This window comes from Pholcus phalangioides, unplaced genomic scaffold (assembly GCF_987345545.1).
Source record: "Pholcus phalangioides strain wild (caught in Gottingen) unplaced genomic scaffold, Ppha-v1.0 ptg000016l_1, whole genome shotgun sequence".
NCBI classification, from domain to species: Eukaryota; Metazoa; Arthropoda; class Arachnida; order Araneae; family Pholcidae; genus Pholcus; species Pholcus phalangioides.
Window position 1 is genome coordinate 830,710 of NW_028301609.1, and position 17,666 is coordinate 848,375.

General features: G+C 35.6%; 2 protein-coding genes across 2 annotated transcripts in view; both read right to left on the reverse strand.

Annotated features, from left to right (window-relative positions):
• The window catches only part of LOC149074847 (uncharacterized), an 89,062-nt gene extending 80,378 nt beyond the window's left edge, over positions 1-8,684 (reverse strand). Inside the window, exon 1 of the mRNA XM_089245784.1 lies at positions 8,345-8,684. Within this exon, the coding sequence (XP_089101910.1) occupies positions 8,345-8,423 (79 nt within the window). The 5' untranslated portion in view covers positions 8,424-8,684. The remainder of the gene's footprint in view (positions 1-8,344) is intronic.
• A 4,642-nt stretch (positions 8,685-13,326) lies between these two features.
• Positions 13,327-17,666, reverse strand: part of Prp39 (pre-mRNA processing factor 39) — a 48,691-nt gene continuing 44,351 nt past the window's right edge. The window contains exons 14-16 of the mRNA XM_089245785.1: positions 16,998-17,075; positions 15,765-15,960; positions 13,327-13,513 (exon numbers count right to left, since the gene is read on the reverse strand). Coding sequence (XP_089101911.1) covers positions 13,451-13,513; positions 15,765-15,960; positions 16,998-17,075 — 337 coding nt within the window. The 3' untranslated portion in view covers positions 13,327-13,450. The remainder of the gene's footprint in view (positions 13,514-15,764; positions 15,961-16,997; positions 17,076-17,666) is intronic.

Below are 17,666 nucleotides of genomic sequence, written 5' to 3' on the forward strand. Positions count from 1 at the left end.
ATCTAAACCTTTCTTCAATCTCTTCTGTGTCTGGAACGTTCATAAAGCTTCAGATAGCGATTCGTGGCTGAGGTAAAACAGCTTCAACAATGGTACTTGATCCACCAATGTCAACATCACAACGAAAACCTTATGTAAGCGGCAGTAACAGAAAAATTTTAGAAATGAGCTGTTAATCGTACAGCTTGGATTTTACGGGACCTTGATTTGCATATTTCACGATTTGCTTTCGTACAGCGCCCTCCATCGACCAGAATTTGAACTATTTTTTATGCACCGAAAAAAAAAAAATGTAGAGATTCCTTAAATTTTATGAATTTTTAACCTACGTATTCAAATACCGACTTCATAGCCGCGGGTGGAGATACATCAAAATTGTGTGCGGGTGACCCAATATGCTGCATATGTGTACATGCATAGGATACATATATATTATTCTTTGCATACTAAATTTCCATAATGATTATCGTGCCCCCCCCCCCTTTTAAGTTTATATCCGCCTATGCGCTTAGCGCGCACAGTATGAAATGAAAAAGATGTGTTGTTTTTCATTTTTCTTAAAATTCTCTTTCATCCAATTGGGAAGTTATTTATCTCAGTCTTCGGTCAGTATTTTTTTATTTTTATATAGTGCTTTTTATAGTAATTTATGAAACTTATCTTTAAATTTTGGTCCGTTTCTGGAACGAATAAAACGATTTTTCATAGAAACCTATTGAAAATTGCGTTTCGGCTAACGAACGTGATTCAGGAACGAATTATCTTCGTAGGCATCGCTGTATCGTAATTGGTATGTCCTCTACATGAAAGAGGCTGACAGGGATTTTTGGGCGGGGAATTAGTTTTTTTGTGTTCTATGAATCGGGACATGACAAATCAGGCAACATAAAAATTTAGGCGCCAGCAAAAATTTCACAAGCACCAAACATTCTCCCCCACCCGACAAAATCGATCCAAAATAGTGTATTCTTTCAGTTGTACTGGACATAGACCACCCCCACATGCTAGCAGATACGCTAACCCAGGGGTTTTCAAACTTTTCCCAATCGCGGTGCCCCTTGCCATAATCAACGCTTATTCACGACTCTCCAGAGCAGGGCCCGCCGCTCCACGATGCCCTGGCAAAAGCTGGCGGCGCAGCTCACAGTTTGAGAACCCCGGCGCTAACCTAATTCCCAATCATTTTTTTGCGCTACTCAGATTTCAATTCGGTAATGAACAAAACAAAATTAGGCGCCAATGACATTTTCTTGTCGACCTGGCGCCTCGGATTTGTCTCAAGCCCTGCTATTAATCCCCCCCAAAAAAAGGTGTCATTGTAAAAATCCTGGTCAGGGTTCTGTGTTTGTGGAACTGATAAATGGAATTTGAAAGTCGAGAAAAAATCAATTTTTAAAAAAAACATTTTCTCCTCCTAAAATACGAGCATCGTGAGAATGTGTCTTTAATAAGCATGACGTCATTACATTGATTGGGGGGAAAGAGAAGTCCATTTCTTTCCCTAGTAGTAGTAATAATAACGAAGGTATACACGAGCAACTAATAACGACGTGAGAGACCAAATTTGAAGAATGCAGAATGAGTCACATAAAGAAGTTGATTCATTAACCTCAAAAGATCATTAAGAGAAGAGGGAAGAAAAAGAAAACAAAAAAAATGAAGGGAAAAATGTCCAACACACACACACACACTCAGTGAACGACGACCCGCGCTTGTGGGAGACTCATTATTTAAACGCTCCTTTTTCAAGTGCTTTTGTATAATAGAGTCGCGGATAAATATCAGATGACCCGAGAACCATGTTGGGAAAACAGACATGTCCGCACCCGATTCAGCCCCCATTGTTCCTTGTTCTTCGCAATTAGGTGACTTCAGTGCTGGCAAATACAATAAGAGAGTAGAAAACTCCGATTCTTACCACACAGCAGCAACATCAGGGAATGTACTCATTGATTGTACGGCTCAGTGCAGGATCGGCTTGAGCGATGGTGCAAGGGGCCGCGGTGCGACCGGGCGGCAGCTTAAAATTTAGTTAAAGTCCGAAATAATTAAAAGTTTCCAACAGTAAAAATTCACATGACATCACGCTTTTGGGCCATACCTCGACGACGGAGATGTTAAGAGAACTTGAGAGAACTGACAGGGTCTGGGACAGTAATGCCAGAAACGAGAATGTAATCTATCAGGGGCGGCTCGAGACAAAACTACCCGTGCAGGACTTATTTTTGGCTCCTCCCCTTTCTACCCCCTCCCTCACAATTTATCTCAACAATTCCAAGGGAAAAAAAATTTTTTTAGCCCTTTCATCTCGGATTTGGCGCCCCGCCATAGCGGACAGAAATTATATTCTTTAATTTTTTTAGATGTGCCATATTTATAGATCAGTTGAGTGACCGCGGCACACTTCCAGAGCACTTAGGTGGCCCGTGGTGCAGTTCTACATCACTCAAGTGACTCGCTTAATTGATCTGGAACTGTGCCGCGGGATCACTCAAGTGATTTGTTAATATGCCACGACTTTCTTTAGTGATCTATCTGTAAATGAGATGCTTAGTTCATTGTTCAAAATTACGTTCGTGGTTGCAGGCCACTTCAGATAACTCCAGGGGCCACATTTCGTCTGCGGGTCGTGGGTTGAGCATATATGCTATATCTGTTTCCCAAACTTTTTGTTCCATCGCCCCTTCTTCAAAACTTTTTTCATTCTCATCGCCCGACTCCCCAACTCAAGTCAAAACCCATAGGATTCTATACTAAATTCAAAGCTTCTACCGCCTTCCTGGACTTTTGCATCGCCCACCCCCCGGGGGCGATATTGCCCAGTTTGGGAAACACCGGAGATCAACGGTTCGTCAGTAAAATGCGGCAAGGGGGAATTGTGGAACCACCCTGTATATGTTCTCTATCTACGAAGTTTACATTGACATTATCCAAGTGAGGATTTATCTTCCCAACATTGATTTACTTAAAAACCAGCTGCTCCCCATTGAGAATAGATATTCAAATAACAGAGGGCAAAAACAGAAGGGGGATATTCAATAGCAGAGTGAGGGTAATGCAAGCAAGGATATATTAAGAAAATATATTATAGGAAAACCAATGAAATGAAAATGGACGGGTGGGTGTATGGGGGGAAAGGCAATTTATTATCTAGAAATAACCAGATGTAAGTAGACGGAAATAAAAAGTAATGACCTGCAGCAAAAAAAAATAAGATAAGAAATGCGAAGATACACACAAATATTTGATAGTAAAAAACTACCAATAAAATCATGTATATGCCATCCAGTCTTTCGTTATACAATAAATACCCTTTAAAATTTGAGTCTCAAAACGACCCCCTCCAATCCTATATTATACCCATATATTCCAACAGCTTTAGGGTCTAGGAAACTGTTTCAGATTTATTTATGCAATATTCTTTTTAATTTTCTTGTTCAAATACGCATATTAAACCATTAAATTATTACAAAAATGTTTTTTACAAGTGAAAATGTATGCACAGAACATAATTTTTCTCTCAGAGATTATTACTTTATAGATTATTTTCATTATCTATAAAACACTTCATATTCTACTATATAATAAGCATAGTCTTTTATATTTTTTTCTAACCGAAAAGAATTTATTTTTTTAAATCGATATTTTAGAAAACAACCATGTACCCAAAAGCTTCATTTCCATTCCAACCAAAAGTCTTTCACATTGGTTTTGGACAGTGTTTCCAGAAGTGGAAAGATATTACTTCCCAAAGGGCACTGGAATAGACGAGGGTAGAAGCTACAGATACATTATAGCAGGGCTGGACAAATTGAAAAAAGAAATCTAGGTGCCAGAATAATTTTTCAGGTGTCAAAAAAAATTTTTATCCAAAGAAAAAGGTCCACAATAATGCTTTTGACATTTTCAGGTATAGTGGCACTCTTTTATGTAGGCAGATATGCTGCTATAAATTCCAAACATTTTGTGTTGCTCTTGCTCGGCAATTTAGTAACTACACAAGGAAAATTTAGGTGCTAATAATTTTTTTAGTCACTATGGTGACCTGGGATTTGTCCAGCCCTGCATTTATAGAAAAATAAGTTTAGGACTCTAGTCTAACATATCATGGTCAAAATTAATTTTTCCCCACACAGCAAGTAGTTTACCTCTTTGGCTAACTTTGCTCATGTGCCTCCACCGATGTATTTTTATTCCCACTCAATGAAAATTCCATTTGACAACAAGTTTTAACCAAAAATGATGAAAAATTTTTAGTTCTTTTAGCAAAATTCTTCTCATTTTGCAAAATATTCTTTTTTGAGAAATATTCATTTATTCAAAATTTTTTATAAGGCTGCAATTACATCGTAAAAGTTTAATAAAGGATCTTTTACAGAATTTGAAAAAAAAAAGCATCCAATAAGCCTGTTGGTTACATGTGCTCGAATGCAACCAACATACTTACACGTTGGTTTTTTAAGTTTTGTAAAAGAACTTTTATCAAATTTTTATAGTGCATTCCCAGTCTTACTCTGTTTGGAATAATGAATGGAAATAGAACTCCAAACATTATTTTGGATTCAAATACAAATACAACGCCACAACAGGCAAATTGCCCAACGAGGTGGCTGACTTAAGAACATCATGGATCCCCGAGCCCTTTCTTACCCTACCTAATACTGCTACACCACACATGCACCCCGCCCACAACCCCCCGCGGAGCCCCCAACGAATCGGTACATGCGGGAATATGCGTGTACGTGTAGTGAAACCTGACGTGAAGTTTTTTGTTTCTCTGTAATGCTTGTTATGTGTAGTGCTGCCATCTGCCACCAGTTTTTCAAACTATGAGTGAAGTGTTATGATTGAATGATTTTTCGTTGTAGGACTGTTGCTCTCTGTGGCGAGACTTTTTAACGGGGAGGTCGGGTCGCATTTGCGCCTTGAAGTTGGGAACCACAGAAAACCAACTTCAGCCGACCAGCACTGTGGGGTTCGAACCCGGATCCTCGCATCGCGAGTCCGTCACTATAACTACTCGACCACCACAGCGGTCGAGTTCATACATTATAAACACATATATTTGTTATCTGTGATCCAGAAGCATGGATATTTGAAAATACAGCGATATCAAACAGTTCAGCTTCTGCAGAACAGATAATTATTTGATAAACGATTTTCCTGCATGATTTTCTGTAATAATATTAAAGATTTAAGAAACTAAAAAAAATCAAGTTTTAAAATTCACTGAAAAAACATTTTTCAGGAAGATATGTCCTGAAAAATACACTGTGATTTTTTTCTTCAAGTAATAATTGAAATTTTACTTCCCCATGAACATGGAAAATATTTTTTCAAGAGCCAGAAGAAATTATAACAAACTATAATTGTATTTACTACTTTCACAATGGTTCCCACTAGGGCCTTGTCTTCATAAAGATAGAGTTGACAGGTCCCTAGTCTGAGTCGCCCCAGAGATATCTCAACCCAATTTTTCCTCCCACACAAATGTTAAAAAAATCAACATGAGGACCTTGATTTCAACGCAACATAAAAGTCTTCTAAAAACTTCAAAAATAAAGAAAAATTGTATAGCATCAAGGAAACTGTGTGTGCAGTGAAACCTCTCATATCTGGAACCATCGTGTTTTTGACATGAGCATATTAGCATATAGGGAAATGAGCGATTATTTTTCATTGCTATACTATTTTTTATTTAAAGTCTGTTTTAATGAGTATTTATGCTTGCTCACAAGTGCCCCCAGACATGTTCACAACTAGCCCATAACCGGGACACGTGTGAAAAATATTATAAATAGTTTGTGAATTAATTTTGTTCGATTTATGTAAAATTTCAAAAATAAAATTAAGCTAATTTCTAGAATGTTAAGCCCTTCGTTAGCTTCAAAGCCTCTTATTCCGAATCTACTGTTTCAAATAGGTTCTCTCTCTCTGCCCCCCATTTTAGATCAGGAATATTCAACTCTGATATCTATAGATTTATTTAACCCATTAAGCGCCACAGCAAAAATCTATAAAACCCTTTTAAAATGAAATATCTTTTTTTAATGAAATGAGATTTGTTCTGATTTTCAGCAGGAGCCAAGTAAGGGGTATAGGGAAAAATGTTCCATTGAGAAATCAATATTACAAAACATCTGGGCTTGTCAACGTTAAAATAAGAGGCTTTTAAGGAGGCGAGATACCTCATCAATGATGCTTAAAGGGTTAAATGCATGAAGAAATTGTAGCTCCCATTTCTGGTTGTTTCTACATGAGTTTGTTTATATACGAGGAAAAATTATTCAAAAGAAATTTTTTTAGTCTTTATATTTCCTTGAAGATATTTTTTCCTCTTCCTGCAAGCAAAAAATCCTTCGAAGGCCAAGGACAAATATTACATTACATTTACCTTCATATAGGTAATCTGATATGTGAAAACAGGGGTGTTGGAAATAACCACAATTAATTACAAACAACAGTAACGATTTGCACAAAAATCGTCAAGCAACGAGCATGGATAGATTATTGTAAGACAAAGAATGAGACTAACCATAATAACTTTGGAATTTTAAAATACTGGAAATAAAATGAGTTCAACAAAATTCAGCAGTGAATATGCATTTAGACTCGTATTTCATCGAGTTTGTTTTGGAATTTACATACAGGTACCGCTTATAGAGTTAACTGAGTATGCATGGAAAATACGTAGTCAAAAAAACACATACCAATTTCATTTCTCAATTATTAATTTTTTTGGGAATTTTAGAAAGTACATCTTTCAGTGTCATTTCAGTACAAAATAAGGCTATATATATAAATATATATAAGTATAATTAATTTTTTTTATCTAGAAGAAGTTGAATCCTTGTCCAAGTAATTTTTTGAGAGCTGCTGAAATTTTACATGTTCAAGATATTTATAAAAGCACACTAAAAATTAAGAGAATTGGAAATAAAATTCAAGGTAAAAACTATTCAACTTTCCTAAGCAAGATTTTATCTGTCTATAGGTAACATTAAAATCGAGGCAATTTAATATTTTACCCTTAATTAACAATTTTAGCTAATAAAAAATTCACTGCTGTGTTGATGTGTTATATGTCTCAATTAAAAACATGCAAACTGCACCCATTTACAGAAATGCATTTACAGGTGGGCTATAGCCCAGGGAGGCAATTAAAAGAGGTAGCAAATTTACGGAATGAGTGGTCAAAAACAGTTGAGTAGAATGGGATAAGTGTGGCAAGACGCCAAATCCGCTCCTGCCTGGGATCTAGGGACTAGGTCAGTGAGAGATCAAGAGTGACCTAGAGAGTGTGTGCATGCATACGAGTGACCTAGAGAGTGTACATGTTAATGACCAAAACTGACCTAGAGAGTGTACATGTTAATGACCAAAACTGACCTAGAGAGTGTACATGTTAATGACCAAAACAGTGACCTAAGAGTGTGAGAGATGAGGGACCAAGTCAGTGAGTGACTTAAAAATGGGAGTGGCCAAAAGAGTGACCTAGTGAGTGGGGACAAAATAGTGACCTGGTGAAGAAAGACAAAAAAGAGTGACCTAGAGAGTATGAAAGCATGTGAACAACCAAAACAGTGTGTTTAAGCCTGATCTTGTAAGTGAGAGGTAAAAAAAAAGTGACCTAGTAAATGAGACAAGAGTGACTTATAGGTTGTCAAAGTATGCAAGCAAACAAAAGAGTAACCTATCATGTAATTAAGCATGAGAGTGACCAAAAGACTGACCTAAGGAATGAAGGACAAAAGGAATAAATTAGAGGGTATGAAGTGTGTGAGCAACCAAAAGAGTGACTTGGAGACAGAGGTATATTTATGGGAAGAAACATAAGTGAACTATCATCCACAGGAGGAAATTTGAGGAATTAGTGGTCAAGAAAATTACACTAGAATGGGTGAGAGGTGGCAAAATTTAAAAAGCCCACTAGCGGAAAAACCATATATATATATATAAATGTACTCTAAATTTATTAAATTGCTGCGTTGATAAGAATGCATAAACTTAACATAGTCCAAATTAAAAATATGCTAACAGCACCGATTTACATCCGTTTTTGTAAAAAAAAAAATTAAATACGTTTTTATGGGGGAATGAACCATGCTCAAAATTTTGAATGGAGAAAAAAATACTCAAACACTATTAGAGTAAATCTTCACAACAATAATAAAGAATTGCATTATCAACAGAAAATTTCTCTCAGTATTCAACAACGTTCAAATGGCAATTGTAATTTATTTCCGATAAATATATCCGGATCAATTAAAAGTTCGTGATTTATGAAAGTACATAAAAAGTGAAAGGAAGAAAAAAATTATGATAAATGGGGGTAAAAACTTACGTAAATTGGCGTTGGCCGACACGGCTGGCGGCAGAAAACCGACCGCCACACCAATACATACGAGCATCGTCGGAAACATCGGCGATTTTACGATTCACCTTTTCTTCTCTTCTAATTTTTTCCTTTCTCAAATTCCTTCAGCGACGACCGACGAATGCCTCCAGTCCGATTTCTTTTGAACATTTCACCATTAAATACAATTAAAAACTCCCCCCGAATTTTTCTAAGACATTTTTTCTAATAAGGATGCAAAAAAAAAAAGAAAGAAATGATAAGGCATCCCTAGCTATACTCGCGATCCACATCCCATCCCACAACAAAACATTGTTACTCTGCTGCTGCTCCCCGGCGCTTGTCGAGCAAACTAAAGTGGCGAGCACCGCTGGAGGGGGGTTGCCACAAAAACGCTCTATATCGTTACATAACAGCTCACCTGGTTGTCGTTATTGGTTGGTTAGCCTGCACGTGGCGTCGTTTATGATATTACAAGCTACATCTCTTCCGGTTTTTTGATTTTTACCGATTACTCTTCGTGTATTACAACCAGGGCAGCCCTTACCAGATGCGGGGCCCCTTGGCCCCAATTTTTTCTTCTGTGCGAGAGAGGAATCAGAAAATTAAGAAAATGAAAAGCATGTAAATTTAGAATGAAATACTTCTAGAATTGATGAAAATTCAGAACAAATGAAAGAAATAGTTTCAGAATGAACGGAAGAAAGTTGCAAAATGAAAAAAAAAAAAAAAATAGTTTGAAAATAAATGAAAAAAGTGATTAAGTGACATTTAAATGTGTCGCGAGCTGTTTGAGTGATCTAGAACTTTTCCGCGGATAACTTCGGTGATGTGGAACTGCACCACGGGCCACTCAAATGCTATAAAACTGTGCCGCAGATAAGTAACGTATGCCGCCGCCCCTCTCCAACATCCTCGAACAGGGGCTCCTGCATGGTTAATTTATAGCGTAAAAAAACTAAAAACAAGAATTGTCCCGGAGTACCATAGTTGATGTGATCTGTAAATATTTCGCGGGTCACTGTGTGTCTGGGAATGTACCGCGGGCCACTTAAGTCATGTGGAAGTGTGCCATGGGCTCCTTGAGTGCTCTGTAACTGTGTTGCGGGTTACTCAAGTGATCTGTAAATACGCTGTGGGTCACTTGAGTAATCTGTAAACGTGCCGCGGGCTGCTTAAGTGCTCTGGAATTATGCCGCTAGTCACTCAAATGATCGGTAAATGTGCCTCTTAGCCCTTACTTCATTTTTACAAAACTAGGTTTGAGGTTGCGGAAAACATTTGTCCCGCGGAACATGGGTTGAGCATGTGTGAATTTCACACAAGGGCGGGAGTCAAAGCTGCATTAAGAGACCTTTCAAGCGGCTTTGGCGGGAGTCTTGAATCAACGAATTTTCTTGCTTTACGGTCATCAGCTAAAAATAGGTATATTGGGGGGGAGTGTGCAATCTGACAGAAAGGGTAATTGTGACTAGTTTGTTTGTCGGTAAGGATTTTATTCTTCCGTGATAGAGTGAAATCCAAAAAGCTGGGTTAAAAGTAATTTCTTCAAACCCACCTTGGTGACATCTTTCTTTCAAACTGAGCACAACTCTAGTCCATCGTCAGGAGCAATAAGGGATGCCTTTACCGGGGCACGGTGCGAAAATAATGGCAAAGTTAAATGTACATTAATGAAAAATTGTAAGACATTTTAAATTGATGAAAGAATTAATTCCAAAAGCAATGAAAATTAAGACCTAATGAATAAATTGACTGAAAACTAATGAAAATTCAGAATCCTCAAAATAGGAAAAATAACTGACAGATAATTCCAGCACCTATGAAAATTCTGAGTAAATGAAAGAAATAATTCCTCTCAGCACCCATAAAAATTCAGAACTGACGAAAATTCAGACTTCATTGAATTGCATAATTCCAGAATTGGTGAAGAATGTACGAAAGAAATATTTTTTTCCAGATGAAAATGAAGAATTACAGAATGGATGAAAAATCAGTATTTAAAAAAATTTTATTGCAGTATGTGTGGGGAACGATAGCATGTCATACACCCCTAAGGTTTGGGAAATTTACTATTCAATGACCATTGCCAGAAGTGTGCGTGTATACAAAACAATCTGAGTGAGTATCCACTGTTGGGTGTGAATATTTAGTGCAGCCACCTTATTTTTCAAACTATGAGTGAATTTAATGATTGAATATTTCTACCATTAAAGATCTGTTGCTTTCTGTGGCAAGACCTTGAAATGGAGAGATTGGTTCACATTCTGCCTCAAAGTTGGGAACCACGGAAACTTAGTATTGGTGTGCATAAATTCAAATTTAAAAAAATGACAGAACACAAATTGATCAAAGCTTTTTAACACTTCCGCTTAAATAGTCAGGAATATGCCTCTCTTCACACACGAGAGGGAAAAAAGTTCCCTAAATTTACAAATCAACCAATCAAATCAAATGCCTTTTACCAAGTTCATAATCTATTGTTGATGGAAAAAATTTGAAGGTAAAAGCTATTCATTAACCCAGCGGTTCTCAACCTTTTTTGACTCGTGGAGCCCTTTTCAGTATATAATTTTTATGGCGGACCCCGGCATCTTTTTTTTATTTATCTATCAAATTTACTGATTTATTTTATTTTCCTCGAGTCGCTGCGGAGCCCTTGGAGCACCAGTGCATTAACCCATGGAAATGACGATGACGGAACAATTTCTATGGGACCCAATGAATTTAATTATGCTTAACTCTATTACATTTCTGCATGTAAAAAATGATCTGCAGAGATGAGATAGGTGGTCCATTCACTTAATTGTAACTAAATTTGTAATGAAAATTTAACAGCAAGTCACAAAAAATATTAATGATATATGAAGAGTTTCAAATAAAAGATAAAACCCATATTCTGTAAGTTACCAGCCAATTGAACTGTTTCAGACAGTTCACTGGTCTTTCGGGAGCTGGGCTCAGAAATGCTGTACTATTATAATGAAATGACTAGGTCCAGTGCCATGAATAACTAACTTTTCTACACCTCTAAATAGACAAAATACACACACAGTAAAATCTCTCTAAAAGAACCAACTTGTCTGTTCCTGAGAAAACAGCCCTGGAAAGGCAGTTGTTCATTAGAACTAATATATATAGGGGAAAATCACAGGCCTAAACAAATTTCCCTACAAATAGGAAACATTGCTTTTTCATACATAGGCTATAATTCTATGATTTACCAAATGTCAAACATTGCAATTTTATATTCGATGAACTGAATATTCAATAGAAATTTGTGAAGAAGACACACAAAGCAAGCAATGATTCACAATTTTTCTGTGATATGTTGTCATTTTGAATTGGACATCTTTATGTTCAAGAAGAATAAAGATGACATCTTTATGTTTATCTATTTTTGTTTGAACTGTTTAACCCTTAAATATGTAGCTTTGCATTATATGTAAAGGGTCCTTTAGACATTCAAAAACTGCAGCCTGTTTGAAGATAAATATTCAAAATTGACGTCATATTTCTTTCATTTTATATTTTGAATTTGCTAGCATATACCCCAATTAACATCCCTTTGTTTGTTGATGATCATGTTTATCTGCGATTTTGCTAATTTTTTAAAATGTTTTGTTTGCATTTATATTTTTTTACCATGAAGTTTGCAACTCAATTTTTTTTCTTGATATAGTTTGAATCACAAACAAGGCACTTATATATTTGGAATGTAAGGGCCTCATCACGTGAGGCTACTGTAGTCTTACAACTGATAGAATTCTCTGTATCTAGAGGATGAAACATACATTTCTATGGAGCTCCTCACACAAGGATGTTGGTAACAAAATATCCAATGTGACAGTCACTGGTGACATTTCATGCTAGTTGAACACAACAAAAATAACACCAATCTTGAAATACTAATTCATATTTTTATCCATCGAGATTGCACGAGGGGTGCTCGATGATGAATTTCATAACAATATAAAGTTATATTATATGCCACTTCTATTTTTTACAGAAATGTTGTCTGATGCAACCCTAACCCCAAATCCCTCTTGAATGGAGCGTGTGTAATATAAATATAGGTCATGCACACATGCGTGTGTGGGAGTATATCGGAAAACCCTGTACCCCTCCAAGACAAACATTTATATTTTTTTCTCTCAGTGTGGTAGCAGCATAGTCAGCTTAAAAGGAAATAACACTTCATGTTATAGAACTACAATTCCCTCCAAATATTGGATATTTACAACATTAACTTCACTTACCTTAAGGATTATTAACAGTCACTCATCAGGGATCACAGATAATCAGCTGATTTATGAGAATTCCAGATATATGTCTTTTTTTCTAATTCCATAGAATGCAATGAATCAGTTTCCTGTTGGCCGTAATGAATAGTGTGCAATGAATGTTATTTTCAATGTATGGATGTACCTGCCATAATTTTCTCTCCATATTTATACTTTTTTTTTGGTGGGGGGGGGGGGAATAACAGTCCAGGATATAATTGTTTATAATAAAATATCAACTTCATCACTGAGAATCGCTAAAAATTTTATTTCCCCCCCCCCCCAACTCTACTTCATAATGTACAGCAAGATAAGGAGGTGAACTCTAAACACTGCGTAATTTTAACTCATTTTCCCAGGCTTTGAAATTTTTTTTTGTAGCGCTGTGTGAGGAAGAACATGCAACTCAACTCAACGCTCAAGTAAAGGCTACTCGTGTTTAATTTGAATATTCCCATGTGAGGAGGCCCTATTATTACTTCAATACATCTATTTTATAGGTGATTTTTTGAGGCACTATACAGCCTTTTCAAAGCCCTGTATAAGCAGTACATTTTGAAATAATTTTTTTAAAATGATTTTTCAGGCTTTCTATATGTTATTAAAGAGAAAAATAATTATCAGCTGAAAAAGAGCATTTAAGGGTTAAATATAAATAAAACCTCTCAGAACACACAAAATTTACTATTTTTGCAAGAAAAATGTTTATTTTTTTTTTCACATGAAGTTACAAAAAAAAAAAAAAAGAACATTGAAGAATATGTCATCGTTTTCAAATACACATGTAATGCCCTAAACAATTTAAAATGTCTCAATGATTGGAATAATATGATGAATGGTAAGGGTTCCAGGACTGATGATAGTTGTAGTTGTTCTGGAAATGGAAAAACCATTGTAATTTTAATACAGAAATAATAAATTTTTCAATACAGATATACATGGCTGAAAATAAATGATACAAAGAAATTAAGACTTTTTGAATGAAACTTATACAGACATGCCAATTTTTGGAATCCGGAGATTCTTCCGAGGGGGAGTACCCCCCCCCCCCCCGCACTCATAGACTCAATCAAGGGGGGAAAAAAATTCGATTTTTTTTTTTTAATCAATTAAGAAAAAGTTCCATTCCTTTCCCCCCCCCCAAGGCAAGTTCGGCATTGCCCCTGAGCAGAATATAATTCCATATCAATCTTTCCATGCAGAGTAAAGAAATCACATCTACATACTGTTCATATAACATAAGTGTTTCCTTTCGCGGATGCTATCAGTAATTTATAATCTTCAGTATATGAACTCTTAAAAGCTTTATATTTAACTTTATATAGCTTAAAGCTTTATATTTTCTTTCTGAAGACACATTTAATCGGAGGAAACAATTAAAATACAAAAAAACTTCAAAATACAAAGCTGCTGACAAAAAACTTGTGTTTACCACACAGTTGTTAATGGAATACAATAACGATTATACAGGAATTTCGGCAACCAAGGCCATGCCCCTGATAAATGACTGCAGATAAACGCTACGTAAACAGTCACGTCTTTGTGAGTTGCTTAAATGCAGTCACCAAGACTTTTTTAAGGCTACTCGATGGAAATGACCACGGCTGTCCTCTATGGGTGTTTTCCCTAATGATGACGGAGTCTGACGTGAGAGCTCATGTAAAATCTAATTCTCTGCGAAAATCCGGAGAAATTTTTAACAAATCCAGAGAGCAGGACAAAGGATGAAAAATACGGAGTCTCCCACCTAAATCTGGAAAGTTGGCAGGTCTGCTTATAGGACACTTCTTTTCTCAGAAATCAGAAGAAATTTAATTCATGATTGCGATATTTCAAAATTAAACTACCTCTATTATTACAGTGAAAACCTTTTTAATCTCTTTAACACTTTTGTTCTCACTCCTCCTTTCACTGAAATGTATTTTTCCTCCCTAATGTGAGAATCCACCAAAAGTGGAAGCTTGGGGTTTTGTGAAAAACAGAAAAAGAGATTATTCTAGTTAGATTATTTTTTACCTGCTTCCAAGTACAAAGGATTTACTTGCAAAATAGGTTTTAGCTGTTCAATAACAAAGACTGGTATATGGAATTGAGAACCATCTATGATTGAATATTAGTCATTACAGTAGGTAGTGATTTTCAGCTGAGGAACAAGTACCAGATATTCCACTTATTTCTCGTTTTGAAACAAGCCTCATTTTTTTTAAACGATAGGTTTTAAAACTTCCTCCATTAGGGATTTTTTATATACCTTTGTAGATAAGGCTGTTTCGTAAGCGTCATGGGTGCACTAGCACTCCCAGTATTTTTTGGCATGAATCCAAGCACACAAGAATTTATTCTAAATTCAGAATTTTTACATAAAGCTCAAGCCAAGCACTACAGGTCTAACCTTCTGACGGCCCTGAATTTAATCCCCTCCACTTTAACTGAGCATTTAGATTCTAGCACCACCAGGCCTCCCACTCAAAAAATTAGAAAAAGTAGGAAAAAGCAGGACTAAAACGTATGACTGGGAGGGTACCCGCCTAAGACAACATAATCATAGCATAAAAAAAATTCCTAACATTTTTTTTTTATCATTAATTTTTTTATAGCACTATTTTAGTTATCCTATAAGACTGACTCTACTATATGACTGAAACTACTTTTGATTTCGTCCTCGAATTCACATTCCCTTCTTTGCCATAGATTGATTTCCTGCTCCAACTGGTTAATTTCTCATTTAAAATTCCCTTGTCGTCAACTCTGATTTTTTTATATAAGTAATAAAGCACCCCCTGCCCGTTGCATCATTATATTGTATTTTATATATAACTTATGTATTATATGTGCGTGTGTATATTTTGATTTTTTCATTTTATGATTTTTTTTTCTCTCCAAAATTACTAAACACTGTAATTATATTTTATATCATCAATTGTAGTGTTTATAAATTAACTTCATTGTAACAACCAGAATGGGACCTAGGTGTCTCCTTGGTAGTTTTCATTAATCAAATGTAATATTTTTATTAACCTTATATATTAATAAATTGAATTGGAAAAAAAAAGAACATGTAAAACTATAAAAAAAACATTGTAAAGATACATGTAAAATGAAAAAGAAATGTGACAAGTACATACAGGTTGATAACCCATCCAATGTTGTTGTGACTGTTGATAATATGATGCAGCATCCTGAGATGTAGCTGCTGCAGCAGTTGTGATAGCAGCAGTGGAAGCAACAGGGGCAGCAGTAGCTGTTGCATCAGTTGCGGTTGAAGAAGCTGGAACACCGTTGACTTCACTTTTCACTTTTTTTGATTTATCAAGTTCTTCACTGAAATGATGAAATTTAAAAATAAGAAAAAATCTCTGAATAAAGAGAAAAATAACAGATACCATAATATAAAATACTTACTAGTCTGTTCAGTTCTTAAACGAAAGGTTATGGAACATTCCAAAATTAATGCAGTGAAACTTCATGAATGAGAGAACTTGTATAAATGAAAACCTATATTTGATCCCCACAGAAAACACAGGATGTCGAGATCAAATGTCCTTAATTTCAAACACAGATTGAAAATCAGTAATGCCACTATTTCTTTCCAGGGGGAGGATATTAGAAAAATTTGGCTGTCCAACTCCGAGTTTGACAACAAATTTTCTGAGAGCGTCTTTATATATGATACTGATGTTGCTAGCAAACAAAGAGAAAAATGGTGTCCATAAGAGAAGATGTAAATTGTTCTGTGGTTAGTTTAGCTCTCATCAGTGAACCTGATTTCCACTCCAAAATCATTGTTTAAGATGGACCATGGACTGTCTTGCCATTGCCTCACACAACAGAATTTACACAATCGGTAAATTTGAGGCTTAGAAAGTTTGCATGGAACTTCTGAAGTTGAAAGGAACAATCTCAAAATCAATGCGTGGTGTAAACTTTCATGTGACATGGCCATTGGGCCATTGTTCTCATGCAGAAGTGTATCAATTTTTTTTGCAAAAAGTTTTTGTGCTGCTTTTGATTTATATATGTTTATCTCATTCAACTTCTTGTAAAGTGTAGAAATTCATTAAAAATGAAGGCTTTTGATCCAGACACCCTATATTACACCCTATAGACACCCCACACTTAGTTTAGCTTACAAGATTACGTGAAATTTCGTTAGCATTGATTAATTTGTTTCTTTCATTTGTTTTGTGTTAACAAGGTTCAACTCTGTATTTCTTCATTTATAATAATACATCTCTATATACTTCAGAAAGTTATTTTGCAGGAATTTGCTATTTTTGTTTGATCATTATTCATTTTTACATGAACATCCATTTCCTCCACTCCCCAAATATCAGAAATTTAATGAGAGAAATGTTTACGCTTCTTCAGCCATCCTTTTCCTGTTGACATTGTATTGCTTCAATCGCTTTGAATAATCTTCAAATGCCAGCTGATTCCTGAGAAAAGGACAGATAATGAAATATTTAATTTTAAGAATAAAAATCTAGTTTTTCAAGCATAACATCATGAATGGGTGCAAAAAAAAAAAAATTCATAAGAATGTGGAACATTATCAATTAATTTAAAGTTTGGTGCAATGTATTATTTTTACACTATTGACATATTACATAATTCACTTTTTCTTATTATTCATTCATGTTAATCTAATTTTCAGCATTGAAAGGATTACAACTTTATAAATTGACAACCAGAAAAATTCTGCACCAAAAGTGATCAACTTTCGCCCCCCCCCCTTCCCCGGCACTCATAGACTCGATCAAAAAAAAATGGTGAATTTTTTTTTTAAGTTTTTTTCAATCAATTACGAGAAAGTTCCATTTCCCCCCCCCCCCAAATGCAGGTTCTGCATTGCCCCTGAGCAGAACATAATTCCATGTCAGTCTTTCTATGCAGAATAGATAAATCACATCTGCATAAATACTTGTTCATAAAACATTAGTATTTCCTTTCGTGGATGCTATCAGTGATTGATAATCTTGGGTATATGAACTCTTAAAAGCTTTATATACCTTAAAGTTTTTTATTTT